Raw genomic sequence first — 16,378 nt, 5'->3', positions numbered from 1 at the left:
AGACTTGGCTGCTGGAGAAACTGGCATTTTATTTTATTTTTCTTTGTGCCTCCCTTATTTTTCATGCTTTGTGCCAGAGCTAAAGCTCCCCTTTGTGGGTAACAGGTGAGGCAATGAAAATCAGACTAGCCACAACAGATGGAGGAGACCCTTACGGGCTTTCAGCTCATTTTCTGCAAAGGTTAAAGCAAAGCTTTTGCTTAACAAACACTCTCTTCCTCTTCCTCTTCATTCAGTTAGAGTAAACGTCTCCAGAGCCTTTGTGTCCCCTCCTGTCCTCTTTCTGGATCACTCCTGGTCCCTAATCAGCACCTAACAGTGCTTGAATGAGTGAATGGAACACTACAACAGAGGTCTTTTTCTTTTTGTTTTACTTCCTGTAGGAAAGCTATCATGTGGCTGGGTGCAGTGGCTCACGCCTGTAATTCCAGCACTTTGGGAGGCCAAGGCCTTGAATTCAGGAGTTCAAGACCAGCCTGACCAACATGGTGAAACCCTGTCTCTATTAAAAATACAAAAATTAGCCGGGCGTGGTGGTGGGCACCTATAATCCCAGCTACTTGGGAAGCTGAGGCAGGAGAATCACTTGAACCACTGTCCTCCAGCCTCGATGACAGAGCGAGACTCTGTCTCAAAAAAAAAAAAAAAAGCTACGATGTGTGTTATTTCTATTCCATACATCTATATATGTATTTTCAGGGAGACGGTCGAATCAGACCTGATATTTCTGGGGCTGCTGATCTTGGAGAATCGATTGAAGGAAGAGACAAAACCTGTCTTGGAAGAGCTCATCTCAGCCCAGATAAGGACTGTAATGATCACAGGTATAAAACAAAGTATATGGTGAAAACAGTAAGAATTTGATGTGGAAATAGACACGATTCACTCATTTAATAAATATTGTTGACGACCTACTCTGGGCCAGACACCATTCCAGGTGCTGGAGATGGGCAACAAAAAGGCACAATTACTGCTTTTCCAGGGTTTCCATGTCAGTGGAATGAGAGAAAATCAACCAACCAGTCAAATAGTATCAGCGTTTTGAGGTACACAAATAGGATAATGTGGGAAAGTGTGTTTGACCATCTGTTTGAGATGAGTTGGTTAAGAGAGGCCTCTCTGAGAAGTGACATTTGAAATAAGAGCTGAATGACAAGAAGACATGAGCCAGGCAAAGGTGATTTTTATTGCCAAATGCTAGAAGAAGAAGCATCCTCAGTTGATGGGGTCTATAAATATGCTGAAGGCTCATCAATCATAAAATCCACGATTCTAGAAATTAAAGAAAATGCTGTCCTCTGTACTCCCAATCCCAGCTCCAGATCATACAAACAAGATAGTGATGAGAATAAATCACACAAGAGAAATGTGTGAAATTTCTTAATGAAATCAAGTGTGACTTTATTAATGAAATTTCATGCTGATGCTATAATTTTTTAATTGGGAAAGAGACTAGAGGTGAATAAATGATTTCCTAATGAATTCACGTTCATATTTTTGCAGTGTGTTGCCTTTCTTCTGCCTGCTCTTATAGTCAGATGCTTCTAACTCTATCATTTATGTCTCGAAGATACATTATTTCCCCATCAAAGCACGCACTTTCTGTTCCCACTTCCCCTGAACCCAATTCTATAGCTGCAAACTCTAGAATACTTTTATTTCCTCTTTTGTACTTCTCTGTCCCCTGTTCTACTCCCCACAATCCAAGAGTGTCTTGGACTGTTTTTACTTTCTCCTTTTCTAACAACCCAGTCCAACTTTTTGAAGTTGCTGAGTTCATTTACTATTGATTAGGATTTCCCTTACACTGTGACCCTTCTGTTTCAAAAATCTTTATTTAGCACTTAGATGACACATTCTCATAATCTATCCTTAACTTAGATTTCTGTACAAGTGTTCATCCTTCTCCACCCTCTCTCTTTACTTCCTCTTTTCTCATATTGAAATTTCTGCTCTCTTTCCTTGCTTGTTTACAATTGTTTTCCCTCAAATATTGCCCTTGGTTGGAATGGAGGGGTGCTCTTTGATTTCTTACACATGCTTGAATATCTTTCATTGCTCTGACACGTGAATGACATCTTGCTCAGATAAAAGATTCCTGAATTATTGTTCTTTTTTCTTAATGATCTGTATGTAGAGGCTATTCCTTTGCCTTCTGGCTTCTGATACTGCTCATGACAAGTCCAGTGAGAGTCCATTGTAAGTAACTTATTCTTTTCTGCACATAAACTTTTTAACTTTGGAATTTAGAAATGTTTGCCTTTGTGTTTCCCTTGTTTCATTAACTTAGTCTGGAACATGGACAGCACTTTTAGAAAAACTTTTATTTATTTTATTTTTTACCATTTTTGACATCTTTATTATTAAGTCGTAATATCTGTCACTTTGAATGTTATACATATGATAAAACAGATTATGAAAAGTATTATATTCATAGCAAGAGCATTGGTTTATATAACTGAATCACCAAATACACAACCCCTTGTGACAATAACTTAATGGACTCAACTCTATCCTCTGAATGGACCAATTTTATGATGATTCGTTCACTTAAAAAGTTTTGAGTTGATGAGAGTTTCTTGTTGCCTCTTTCTGTGACCCAAGGCTTTCAAATCAATCTCTGGAAACCAGTGATTAGAACCAGAGTTCCCCAGAATTAAGAAGAGATAGGAGTGGGAGAAACATGGAAAGCACCTTTTAATCTTTCTTCCTGCGAGAAAAAATTTTCCTATTGTTTATTTAATTTTTGCCTCTGGTCTCTGTCCGTTTTTACTTCTGGAATTTCCATTGTTATCTCTCCTCTCAGTCTGTCCGTTTTTCTTGTAGTTGTCTTATTTATTTATTTATTTATTTATTTATTTTTTAGAGACAGAGTCTTGCTCTGTTGCCCAGGTTACAATGCAGTGGCAGGATCATAGCTCACTTCAGCCTTGAACTCCTGGGCTCAAGCGATCCTCCTGCCTAAGCCTCCTCAGTAACTGGGACTGCAGGCATGCACCACTGTTCCTTGCTTTAGATTATATAGTTTTATAATTTTGCTTTAAGACTTTTTTTTTTTTTTTGCACCCAGTTTGTTCAAACCACAATCTCAGGTCTCAACAATGCTCTTTATCTTTTTCAAATCCCCTTTTGAATTGTTCAGTTCTTAATCATGTGTGGGGTGGGATTTGAGTTTTCTTAAGTGCTCTCCTTATTTATTTTTTATTTTTATTTATTTTTTGAGATGGAGTCTCGCTCTGTCACCAGGCTGGAGTGCAGTGACATGATCTTGGCTCACTGCAGCCTCCGCCTCCTGGGTTCAAGTGATTCTCCTGCCTCTGCCTCCCAAGCAGCTGGGACTACAGGTGTGCACCACCATGCCCAGCTAATTTTTGTATTTTTAGTAGAGACGGGGTTTCACCATGTTGGCCAGGATAGTCTCAAACTCCTGACCTCAGGTGATCCTACTGCCTTGGCCTCCCAAAGTGCTGGGATTATAGGCATGAGCCACTGCACCCGGCCAGTGCTTTATTATTTATTTATTTATTTTTTATATACATATTTTTGAGATGGAGTGTCACCCTGTCACTAGGGCTGGAGTGCAGTGGTGCGTTCTTGGCTCACTGCAACCTCTGCCTCCCTGGTTCAAGGGATTCTCCTGCCTCAGTCTCCCAAGTAGCTGGGATTACAGGCACGCACCGCCACGCCTGGCTAATTTTTATATTTTTAGTAGAGACAGGGTTTCACCATGTTGGCCAGGATGGTCTCGATCTCGTGATCTGCCTACCTCGGCCTCCCAACGTGCTGAGATTACAGGTGTGAGCTACTGCGCTTGGCCAGTGCACATGACTTCTCTAGTCATGTGCTCTGATTATTCTTCCTGATCTTTTCCTGTCCAGTGTCTCGGATTTCTTGGAAAGGTTGTTAGATTTTTCTGTCAGATGCTTGGAGTTGAGGCCTGGGCTGCTTATCCCGAGAACTGGATCTCTTACAGGTGGTAGATCTCTCACAGGTGGTGGAGGGCAAAAAGCAGACAGGCTGTCAGGGGCCTGCTGTGGAGCATGAAGGAAACCTGTGAGCACTCAAGGCTCCCTGTATCCTTCCAGCCTCAGGCAGCTCCTTCCCACTACTTCAGCTCTTTTGAGGATCTTCATGCATATTTTGGTAGAAACCTGGGAGAAGCTATGTTAAGGATAGCCAGCCAGATATTATATGATTAATTTTTTAATGGTTGCTGTAGGCATCACAACGTACATACCTCTCCTTTCAAGAAGCCTTATAACCAGGAATGTCTCTTGCTTTCTCTTCTTTATGTTATTATTGGCATAAGTATGACATATGTCGAAAACCCCCACCAGATAATGTGATAGTCGTTACTTTCAACAGTGAAGAGTTAAGGAACGTGAGTAAAGAAAATTAGACTTTTATAATTACCCAGATCGTTATCATTTCTATGTTTTCATTCCTTAAGTTGTAAGTTAACCTCTGGTATCATTTCCTTTCATTTCAACCTAAAGAACCCTGTAGCTTTTGTTGTTGTTGTTTATTTTTTGAGCATGTCCACTGTCAACAAATTATCTTCATTTTCCTTCATCTGATAAAGTCTTTATCTCTCCTTTATTCCTGAAGGATATTTTCAGCAGCTATTATAGGAGTCAGAATTGACACTTCAAAGTGAAAGATGAAGTCAGCACTTCAAAGATGTTCCACTATTTTCTTCCCTGCGTATTTTTTATAAGAAATCTGTGATAATTTGAATTATTGTTTTCTTATATGTAATGTGGTTTTCTCTAACTGCTTTTTTTGTTTATCTTTGATTTTTAGCAGTTTGATTACTATGTGTCTGGTTGTGATTCTCACTAAGTTTGTCTTGTTTGGAATTCACTGAACTTCTTGAATCTGTATATTTAGGTCTTTTATCATACTTGGGAGAATTTCTCCTATGATTTTGTCAATTTTTTTTCTTTTTCAACTTTTTTCCTCATCTTCTTGGACTCTAATGACGTGAGTATGAATTATTTGGATATCTTTGAGTCTGTTCACTAAAATGATTTTTTTCTCTCTGCTCTTCAGGTTGTGTAATTTCCATTGATCTATTCTGCTATTGAGTACATTCAGTGATTTTTTTTTTTAATTTCAGGTATTATATTTTTTAATTCTAAAGTATCCATTTGGTTTTTTCCCACAGTTTATATTTTCTTGTTGAGAACTTCTAGCTTTCATTTCAAGAATATTAACAGTTACCACATGAAGGGGTCTTACAATAGCTGCTTTAAAAACCATTATCTGACACTTCCAACATCTAGACTATCTATAGATTGGCAACTGTTGTGGCTTTTCTTGAGAATTGGCCAGATTTTCCAGATTTTTCATATTGAATATCCCAAACATTTTGAGTATTATGTTGTGAAACTTTGAATCCTGTTAAAATCTTCTGGAGAATGTTGAGGGTTTTCTTGTTTGTCTGGCTAACAATCAACTGTAAGTTCTGTCTTTCCTGTTGTAGGTGGCAGTTTCAATCTTAGCTTAAATATAAAATCTTTTGCTGTGATGTTTGGGTCTGCCTCACTCAGAGGTTACTCTCACAAATGGGGGGTGATTTATATCATAGTTCAATTCCTGGAATTTTTGTTATCTTTCTTTGGATCTGGTCCACACATGCACAGCTCTAGACTGAACTTGGGACTTATGTAATTCACATACTGAATTAGTCCCCATGTCTGGCTCTCTCCTTTCCAGGATTCCACCCATGCCCTTTAGCCTACAAGAGTCCCTTTTCCTGGCTCTTCTGGCCAGAAAGACTGGGCATCTTTTAGAGTTCTGCTGCCCAAACAGCTTTTTAACTGAGGCCCACGCGCCAGTCAAATATGGAATAGGGAAGAGAAAAAAAGTCGAGAAACTCATCCCCTTGTAGGTTGCTTCTGCAAATTTGACTGCCTTCCACCATCTGCCTGCTTTTGTTTACTTTTCAAAGTCCTTGGGGAGTTGCTTCTTGGTTTTTGTTCAGAGTTTTCCATTGTAATCAGTGGGCGAGATAGATCGTAGTGGGCTTACTCCATTTTGCCTGGAAGTGGAGCCACCAGATACTCTACTAAACCAGAGGATTTGCCTAAACATTTGCAAAGCTGCTAACAAATGACGAAAATAGATTTGAATTTTGCTTTTTTATTTTTTCCCCCAGTCTGGCAAAAATACACTGGTGGATCATGAAGTAACCTGATGAAAAGCAGTAAGAAGGGGAAAAGGGATCATGGAGTCACAGAAGGTCAGGGCTGAAAAAGATATTAGAGATCATTTCTCTTCATACCTGAAATAAGGACTGAACTCCCTGCTCTGATTTTCAAGGCTCTGCATGAATTAGTTCAATCTCGTCAATCTCATCTTGAGATACTCCCCCTTTCCTCTAGGTGACAATCTTCAGACTGCAATAACAGTGGCCAGAAAATCTGGAATGGTTTCTGAAAACCAGAAAGTCATTCTCATTGAGGCAAATGAAACCAACGGGTCCTCATCAGCATCTATATCTTGGACATTAGTAGAAGAGAAGAAACACATTACGTATGGGAATCAGGTACTCCTGAACACAGACATTCTGCTACATTACCAACATGTCTTGCAGTGTTGGTGACTGAACAGCTTTGACTGAGAGTCAACATATGCTTCCCAATGTCTAGCATTCATGCTGTTGAATGAACTCAATTACATTGGTTTTTCCATACTTTTCATACTGAGCTTGAAGGTGTAGTGCTTTCTTGTGTGCTGGAAATAATCCATCTTTTAAACTTAAAAAAAATGGTGGGCCCTGTATGAGACCGAATATAGTGAGTGGAGCTGAATCTATTTTCTCCCTTTCCCTTTGCTTGTCAATCACCCCACTGGGTTCAAAGGGGATCTAGTCTTTGGGAGAGATGCTGCTGTGTGTCTCAGAAAATCAGACTGTTTTCAGAAAAAAGTTTCATTCATTTATCTCCAGCCTTGTCAGTATTCTGTCTCCATTGTGTCCTTGTAGAACAATATTAGTTCCCTAAGGAAAAAAAATAGTAAGTTCTCATTTCAGGGAGAAATTTGTTAAGCTGCAGTGCTTTTGTATTTTACACTTGAAATGTGTGAAATGTGCTCTTCTCTGGGACTCACCAAGATCAAATCACGATGAAAACAGGACATGAGTAAGTGTTATGCTCCTATTCACTAGTTGTCTGTGATGTGCAAAGATTGATCCAGCAAAGAGAAAATGCTTCTCTGAGGACTCAGAGTGACTTTTACAGATAGATCCTGGTCTGTCTTCGTTATCTTCTCTCAGATATGCTTGTGGTTCTAACCACTCTGTCAAATGAAAGAGTCTAAAATCACTGTGTCTTGCTTTGTAGGACAATTACATTAACATCAGGGATGAAGTCTCTGATAATGGCAGAGAAGGAAGTTACCATTTTGCCCTAACTGGAAAATCCTTTCATGTTATAAGTCAACATTTTAGCAGCCTACTGCCAAAGGTAAGTTCTAAGAGGGTGACAGTCTCCCTGTGAAAATGCTGATGATGTCACTTACAGAGCATGGTCCTACATTATTTCAAATCTTGAAACAGGAAAAATATACTCAGTGAGTTCTCTGTATCTTAAGAGAGACAGATATTTTTGCAGAGGATACTATTGTCTCGTTTCCTACTAGGTTTGAAATAAATAAACTTGACTAGTCAATTTTCCACCATCTATACGATTGAAGTATCAGTGATTTCTTGAATTATAAAGATGATTTTGGGTGGCTGTCACTATATTGCCATGGTAAGGGGTCTCAAAGTATAGTGGAAATCCTGCAATTATACAGGAAGGCAGACCAAGAATAAGGGAATGCCATTCGTTTTTTGATAGATGACCTCAGTACTCAAGAGGGTTGAACTTAAAGCTTTAGTGGGGGGAGGTAAGTTTTAGATACATAGTTATCCCTCAAGATAACTATGTATCTTGCTGTTTTGCAGTTCAAGGTTCCATTAAGCTCAAGATTTTTCAGGACCACATTCCCCATGACAGCTGAGGTAAATTCCTGTAGGTCATCATTTTCATAAAATATTTTTTGTTAAGTAATTATCTTTACTGATTTTTGTTTTTCACTGATCATTTATCTGATGACCAGAACCTCAATGTTTGTCTTAAAATCCAAAGGAAGGCTCATTGGAAACTTTTTTTTTTCTTCATCGTAAGTGTCATGATGCAGTCAACATTCTGAGTGTTATTAATTATTTCATGTACAACCAGCTGACTTGATTAAAAAAAAAAATCTCCATTTTGGGTTCCTTACAGATACTGATCAATGGGACCATCTTTGCAAGAATGTCTCCCGGGCAGAAGTCCAGTCTGGTGGAAGAATTTCAGAAACTGGAGTAGGTTCTTTGCCAGTGCAGGTGGCATGAACTGCATGGAGGCATAACAGTCAGGGGGAGTGGAAGAGGTACAGGGAGTCACTCGGTTTGGCAAGGGCACTGGTCCTTAGTCTGGCTGCATGAGATAATCACTTAGGAGCTTTGGAAAAATAGCAATACCAAGGGATCTCACCATTCAGAGATCCTGATTCAGTTGTTTATACGGGGGTTGAAAAATCAGTATTGTTTTTTCACATAAGTCAATTTTGCATTCAATATTGAGAATCACTGGACTAGAACCTAAGGGGCCTGAAAGAGTATGGGGAGAAATACGAATGGAAAGGTGGCTTGAGCTCAGCTCCTGGGGGTACAATGAGTATTTAGACTTTATTTGCATATGCTCTCATCACAATGATGATATAGGGACATTCATATGAGATTCATGTAACACTAAAAAGACTAAAATATTTGTGTGCCAAAGCATTTTTCCATCCTAAATCAGAAAAATTCTTCTCTCCTAACACAAAGGGTCTCCATTCCTAGACAGAACGGGCAGTCCAAATGAAGTGCCTGTCATTCGGGACCCTTTCTTTCCTGTTAATAGAACCCCACAGAGTACCAGAGCCTTCTCCACTTTGGTCCCCATGTCACAACAACATGACTCCAACTCCTACTCGTTTCTACTCTGCCGTCCTATTCATTTGATTCCGTTATCAGGCTAGCTCCTCAGTTCAGAAAGCCCTGTCTTTTCAACATGACTGAAACCTAGAGAGTCAATGAGTTACTTCCATATGGCAGTGTGGAAGAAAAGTATAGCATGTTCTGTGAATGCTGTCAGAATGCTCATAATTTAAAAAGCTGGCTATCCATAATCCTTGTCAATGATTCAAGAGAGTATTCACCCAGCCTCAGAAAGCCATTCTGAAACAGGGATGTGTTTTCTTTCTTCAACTTCTAGGCCTGACATTACATACTTGAGTTGAGTGACTGTTGACAGGGTGGATTTCCTCTCATGCTAGCATTAACAGCACAAACAACTATGACTTGTTATCATTTTAGACTTATAAGTACTTTGCCATACAGCACCTCATTTAATACTCATAGCCCTTTATAGGCAAAATAATAATAATGATGGGAATAATAATAGTGAAAATGGTAAGATGACCAGGTCAAAATCTAGATCTGGTCTCAAATCCTGTGCCCTCTCTGCCATGCCATGCTTACATCATAGGATTGTGAGTGCCTCTGTCTGACAGCTGAGAAAGCTCTCCCTACGCAGTGATGTGCAGTGTCTACATGAAACACTTACAGTAAAGGAATCATGTTCTGAATCTCTAAATCCATTGTATAAACTGCTGAATCACACTGTTTTCAGTCAAACTAGACTCTTAGGAAATTTCCCTGAAATTAGCAGATAGCTTTGATCTCATCTACAATTAATGTGTTTCCCTCTTAGTTACTTTGTAGGTATGTGTGGTGACGGAGCCAATGACTGTGGGGTAAGTAGCTGCCAGTGTGTGTGGCCATAATCTCACATTCAGTTATACTCAAGCCCTTTAGAGGTAGTACTCCTGGTGTATATATCATTTCCATTCCTCTTGATGGATAAACTGTTGCATTGGGAGGCTTTTGACCAAAGTCACACGTTGATTCAATGGTTAGTTTAGGCTACATGGGGTAGAATTTGGTTCTAGGGTTCTCATTTCTTTGGTTAGGTATCCTAATACCATCTTTTATGTTCCAGGCAGGGTTAAGTCTCTTGGTTAGAGTTTGGGCACACAAAGCACCTTGTGGCCAGCTTAACTGGCCTTTTCTTATGAGGCTTTAGTAGAGACATATGTGAGTCTATGTGGCAAGTAAGCTGATTCTTTGCTTTCAGGCTCTGAAAATGGCTCATGTGGGCATCTCTTTATCAGAGCAGGAGGCATCTGTGGCCTCACCTTTCACTTCCAAAACTCCAAACATTGAGTGCGTACCTCACCTTATCAAGTAAGTAGGCACTTCCTCAAACATTGCTTTCTCTCTCTTGACTTCTGGTAGAAATCACATTGTTCTGCCTGGGAAAGACCAGAGAAACTTGGTGTCCCTGGGTGGGGTGGGTGCTCTGTAGAAGAATGCAGCCAAGCATGCTACTTCCAAATGGGTTTTCCAGAAGTTAAAAGTAACATTGGGAGAGCAGTGGCATTTCCAGCGAATTCACTGATGAGGTTAATTTTAGAAGATTGGAATCTGGAACTTGTTATGGCTTTGAAAGTGTCAATCATCCTCATTTTTCAAATGTATCTATCTCCTTTCAATCTTTATTTGAAAAATAATGTTTTGAAAATCTTTATTGGCTTTTGCTGCTCTCACTAAAATTTGCTTTGATGCTCTCCCTGCCACCCTGCCAAAAATGTACTTCTGCTCCATTATATTTGAATGCTAGAGATGGTGAGCATGGTGGCTGCTCTTGATTATTGTAACTGACATGTGTTTCTAGTTTTAAAATGCTATAATGCCTACCATCTCACACTTCAAAACAGCCTGGAGATGCAGGAATGGCTATTTTTTTTTTAACAAATAAAAAAATTGAAGTTCAGAAAATTTAACTGATGTGCCCAAGCTCATACAACCATATGAGGTTAGACATTATTTTAGAATTAATTTTATTCAAGTGTATTTTATCTACAGATATACTATTTCCACCACATGAAAATAATAATTTGGCTAGGTCCTCCAAATTTTTTATTTATTCATGCATTTGACAAATATTTAGTGAGTAGGCATTTAGTGCCAGAAACTAAGGGAGATAAAGATGATACTTACTGATTTTGATAGGTGCTGTCCAGGAAATAAAAAGGGTAAAGGGAATAAGATGGCTATATAGGTGGAAGCAGCTGCTTCAGATGGGGTGGTACGGGAAAACCTCTCTTTATTGCTTAGAGAACATCTCTAAGCAATAAGGAGAAACTACCTCTGGGCAGAGAACCTTAGAGAACCTCTCTAAGCGATAAGGAGAAACTACCTCTGGGCAGAGGAAATGTCATGGCAAAACTCTGATACAGAAAAAAACCTGGCTTGAGGATCAGGTTTTAACACCCCAGGACACCATAATGGGCATGAGTTTAAACTTAAAGAAGTATGATCTAGGCTGGGTGTGGTGGCTGATGCCTGTAATCCCAGCACTTTGGGAGGCCGAGGTGGGTGCATCACTTGAGGTCAGGAGTTCGAGACCAACCTGGCCAACATGGTGAAATCCAGTCTCTACTAAACATACAAAAAAATTTAGTTAGACCTGGTGGCGCATGCCTGTGGTCCCAGCTACTCAGGAGCCTGAGGCAGGAGAATCACTTGAACCTTGGAGGCGGAGGTTGCAGTGAGCTGAGATCATGCCACTACACTCCTGCCTGGGTGACTGAGCAAGACCCTGTTGGAAAAAAAAAAAAGTATAATTTAAATTTAAAAAGTGTAACTTAAACTCTATTTTTCCCCGAATGAAATAGAAGTTAAAAGTGACATTTCGTATGTCATCTATTTCATGCTTTAAATGTGTACTATTTACTCAATCAATCAACGATAACAGAGATGAAAATGCTCATCCTTTCCAGCCCATTTCAATTTGATATATGACTAATTTGAGTGTGTATATTGTTTCGGTCCAGTTTTAGAAAAAGTTGGGACTGCCAAAATGAAATTTGAATCAAATGTTTGCCAAGCTCCTGAAGCTCCTGTATGAAAATAACCCCTGAATCTGCAATTTTATTTAAATCCATTAGTTCACAGATGAAGAAACTGAGACAAGGGAAATGATCTTCTGCATCACATTAGTGAGTAGGTAGAAGATCTGGCACTAGCTCCACTGAGTTTAGGAGTTAAAACATTGCCTGCTGAAAGGACAAGAGCAACTGTAAATCTGGACTCCATCAACAGTTCAAGGACCTTGGACCTTGGCCTGGAATTGGCCTTCTTGAAAATTGGGTTGTTTAGTTTACTGACAGCCTGCATCCACGAGCTCAGGGATGTCCATTTTCAGACAAACAGTTGTATAATGACTTTGGATTTTTTTTCTCCTGAGCTTTGCTGAACAGCACAGAATGACTGACCTTATGTCTTTTCATTACTTTCACGTCTTTATCATCTGTTTTCTTACACAGGGAAGGACGTGCAGCTCTCGTTACCTCCTTTTGCATGTTTAAGTACATGGCTCTGTACAGCATGATTCAGTATGTTGGTGTTCTGCTGCTCTACTGGGTATGACTTGGGACTTAGCCTCGTGGTTAGTGTGAACTAAAACAAGTAGCAATGCACTCTCAATTTACAATGTGTCTCAAAGAAAGAGTACAAATAGGATATCTGCGCAACAATAGCCCCTCCAAAAATACCCTTAAGAATTTTTTAAGTAAATCAGAAATAGATTTGCACAGGAAAGGTTGCTGATGTCAATTCTCTGATATAGAAACCTTTTATCTAGTAATAGCTGAGGATCACAACTGAATATATTGCTTTTTCTCTTGCTGCTACTTTTACCTGATTGGACAAGGTCTTTATCTTCTTAATTCCAATGTGGCTCTACCCTAGTCTACCACTCAATAAAGAAATGGTTCTCTGCATCAGGGTGCTGCTAAATGCTTCATTTAGCATGAAAAAAAGACCTGATTATTAATTTATGCCCATTTCAGTGGTGTCAATACTCCTACCAAAACCAGTTTCAAGCTGTCTGTCCATTGTCACTGAACATGAAGTGGGGAAAGATGTACAGTAGCATATGATTCTACTTGCCCCATATAGATACAAAAGTTGTAAATAACCTCAAGGGCACAGAATACAGTAAAATGTAGAAAAATATTTAGAAAGTGCTGAGCTTTGAGTATTTATTAACTTTGGCTTTAGTGTAATTTATTTAATGGTACGCTTGTATAATTTAAGTTTTTATATCGGCTTTATTTAACAACCGGCTCACAACATCTCTGAAAATTTAGCAATTGGCTTTTAAGTGTTAGTATAAGCCAGCATGCCACTGGTTCCCTGAATATAGGGATGTGAAAACTGGCATATCATACCACAAAAAATACATAGGTCTTGTGATCACTTTTGTTATTTAACAAGATATAAGAGGAGAAAAAAACATGCCCATCATCTGTGAACTCAACATGTGAGATTATCCTATTAACCAACACCAGTAAAAGAAATTTCATCTGGCTATCTGTGTGGCAGATATCCAGATTCATCTTTATATACTGCCTTCTTTTTCCTGGGTTAAAGGTTTTAGTCCTATTGCTTTCAGATATATATATCTGAAATATATATATCAGTGAGTAGGAAAAGATATATATACCTTTTCCTACTCACTGATAAACGGGCTAGAGAAGGATAGGCTATTTATAGAAATTGGGCTCTATTTTAGAATTCCCAAATTATTCTCAAAGGTAGAATTAAACATTGAACATTATCTCCTTTCCACTAAGGGGTGGGGAGCAAGAAAGTGAGTTTCTTAAAATCAGTAAGACCTGAACACTTTTTCCTCAAGAGTATTAAGATGCTTTGCTAGGATTTTCTAACATTTTGTCTAAAAACATTCAAGAATGCAAATAGTGGGTTTACTTATTCTTATTTTCCATCAGTAAAATTTATGTAAGATTACCACACATTTGTCACTTGGGGATGTATTCTTTTATTGTGTGAGATGAAATCCTGTTTTTTCTGTTAACAAGTAGAAAAGAGAGCAGAGATGAATCTGGTAGGGGAAGACGTCCTCCTCAACAAAGTAATACGGATGCACAAACAATCTCACCCTGAAAGTACATGATGATAGGCATCCTAGATAGAGAGGGTTTCACAGGTTTGGCTTTGATTACTTCCACCAACACCATCACTCACCAACTCAACCAGGCCCTGACCACAGCATCTCCACAGTAATTTACTTGAAGAACCCTATGTCGCACTGAGAAAATAAATGTAATCAGCATCTAATTTCATCCCGAAGGTCACAACTTTTTTGATCTGCTTTCTTTTCATTTTCAGGAGACAAACAGCCTTTCAAATTACCAGTTTCTGTTCCAGGATCTGGCCATTACAACTCTTATTGGTGTAACAAGTAAGACATTTTAAAACTTTCTTACCAGAGGTGCTACCCTCAGCTGGCCTCCCTCTGCCTTGGAAAACTTTGTCTACCGTGAGGAACAGCAGCTGCAACAGCAGCAGTGATGTGTAACTTATTCCCAAATATATACACAGAGAGGAAATAGAATCCTCATTTTTGAGTATTGCAAGAAAGTATTAGCAAAAGAAAAGCTTGCTCGTTATTTTGCTGTTTTCTGCAAAATTTGGAACTTCTATAAATGGTCACTAAACACTTAAAATGAAAAAAGCAGCTTGAAAATCAGGAACACTAACTTTAGAATGCTTTTAGATATACTTATAGTTAAAATGTGCCCAATTTGTAGAAGCCAAATGGCTTTTATATTTCTCATATCTAAATCTTAGCCCCTCAGGATTTAGAATGAAACTTAAAGGTAATCTTGCCATTGTATCTCTCTTACCCTCCACCTTCTAATGAATATACAGATTGTCTCCCTAATTTCCCTGCAATGGAAAATTTTTTTATTTATGACTTTATTCTTTTTTAGGGCTGACTTAGATTCACAACAAAAATGAGAGGAAGGTACAGAGATTTCCCATGTACTTCCTTCCCTGACACATGCATAGCCTCTGCTACTATCAACATTCCCCACAAAGTGGTATATTTGCTGTAACTGATGAACTTCCATTGACGAATGATTGAAGTTTTTGACATGTCTTTGTTGTTTTGCTTTGGTCTTATTAGCTCAGCTAAAGGAAAATCCCAACCAACATTCACGTTGGAACTAATTCAGTCATCAATTGCAATCATAGGTTGATTACGGACACAAGAGTTTGGCAAAACTCAAAGCAAGTATTTCGTGAGAAACAATTAATAATAACATCATTATTATCCAAAGTCCATAGCTTACATTACAGTTCATTCCTGGTCTTGCGCATTTTATGGGTTTGAACATATGTACAATGACATATATCCATCATTATATTATCACACAGAGTATTTTCACTGCCCTAAAAATCCTCTTTGCTCTGCCTAGTCATCTTCCCATCTTCCCCAAAGCTCTTAGCAACCACTGTGATCTTTTACTGTCTCAGTAGCTTTGGCTTTTCTAGAATGTTATGTAGTTGGAATCATATATAGGCTTTTCAGATGGGCTTTTCTTCACTTAGTAACATGCATTTAAGGTTCCACTATGTCTTCTCATAGTTTGATAGTTCATTCGTTTTTAGTGCTAAACAATACTCCATTGTCTGGATGTACCACAGTTTATTTATTTATTTGCCTACTGAAGGATATCTTGGTTGCTTCCTAGTTTGGGCAACTGTAAATAAAGCTGCTATAAACATCCATGTGCAGATTTTTGAGTGTAAATAAGTTTTCGTTTCCACTGGGTAAAGGATTATGTAGTAAGAATAAGTTTTGTTTTGTAAGAAACTGCTAAACTGTCTTTCCAAACAGCTATACTAGTTTGCATTTCCACTACCAATGATTTCGAGTCCTTGTTGCTTCACATACTCACCAGCATTTAATTTTGTTAGTGCTCTGGATTTTGCCTATTCTAATAGGTTTGTAGTAGTTCCATTGATGCTTTTACTCCTATTTCCTCCAACCTTCTCAAGGATTTTATTCCTTTAATAATGTATTTCTCCATTATTATCAACCTTTCTCTTGTTTACTAGATCATTCCTAATGATAGCATATAATACATTATCTTATCTTCTTTCTTTTATAAATTCTTCTTTGATCTCAGCCCACTGCAACATCTGGCTCCCAGGTTCTAGTGATTCTTATGTCTCAGCCTCCCGAGTACATGGAATTACAGGTGCACACCACCACGCCTGGCTAATTTTTGTATTTTTGGTAGAGACGGGGTTTCGCTATGTTGGACAGGCTGGTCTCGAACTCCCAACCTTGAATCTACTGCTAGCGACTGCCTCCTGTATTCTTAAACTTCCCGAACAGTTGTGTATACCCACTTTCTTCATTGT

The 16,378-nt window shown here is 38.7% G+C and overlaps 1 protein-coding gene across 5 annotated transcripts in view; it reads left to right on the top strand.

The window, feature by feature from the left end:
• ATP13A4 (ATPase 13A4) overlaps positions 1 to 16,378 on the top strand; it is a 160,412-nt gene that overhangs the window by 109,713 nt on the left and 34,321 nt on the right. For all 5 annotated transcript variants that reach the window (XR_004182362.1, XM_021934992.2, XM_021934991.2 and 2 more), the window contains exons 18-25: positions 700 to 824; positions 6,387 to 6,550; positions 7,347 to 7,469; positions 8,274 to 8,353; positions 9,789 to 9,831; positions 10,212 to 10,321; positions 12,466 to 12,562; positions 14,333 to 14,405. Coding sequence is in view for 4 of the 5 variants with exons in the window: in XM_021934992.2 (XP_021790684.1) it covers positions 700 to 824; positions 6,387 to 6,550; positions 7,347 to 7,469; positions 8,274 to 8,353; positions 9,789 to 9,831; positions 10,212 to 10,321; positions 12,466 to 12,562; positions 14,333 to 14,405 (815 nt within the window). In the remaining variant the exon portion in view is untranslated. The remainder of the gene's footprint in view (positions 1 to 699; positions 825 to 6,386; positions 6,551 to 7,346; positions 7,470 to 8,273; positions 8,354 to 9,788; positions 9,832 to 10,211; positions 10,322 to 12,465; positions 12,563 to 14,332; positions 14,406 to 16,378) is intronic.

This window comes from Papio anubis, chromosome 2 (assembly GCF_008728515.1).
Source record: "Papio anubis isolate 15944 chromosome 2, Panubis1.0, whole genome shotgun sequence".
Classification (NCBI taxonomy): domain Eukaryota; kingdom Metazoa; phylum Chordata; class Mammalia; order Primates; family Cercopithecidae; genus Papio; species Papio anubis.
This window is presented reverse-complemented; position numbering and strand designations above follow the sequence as displayed.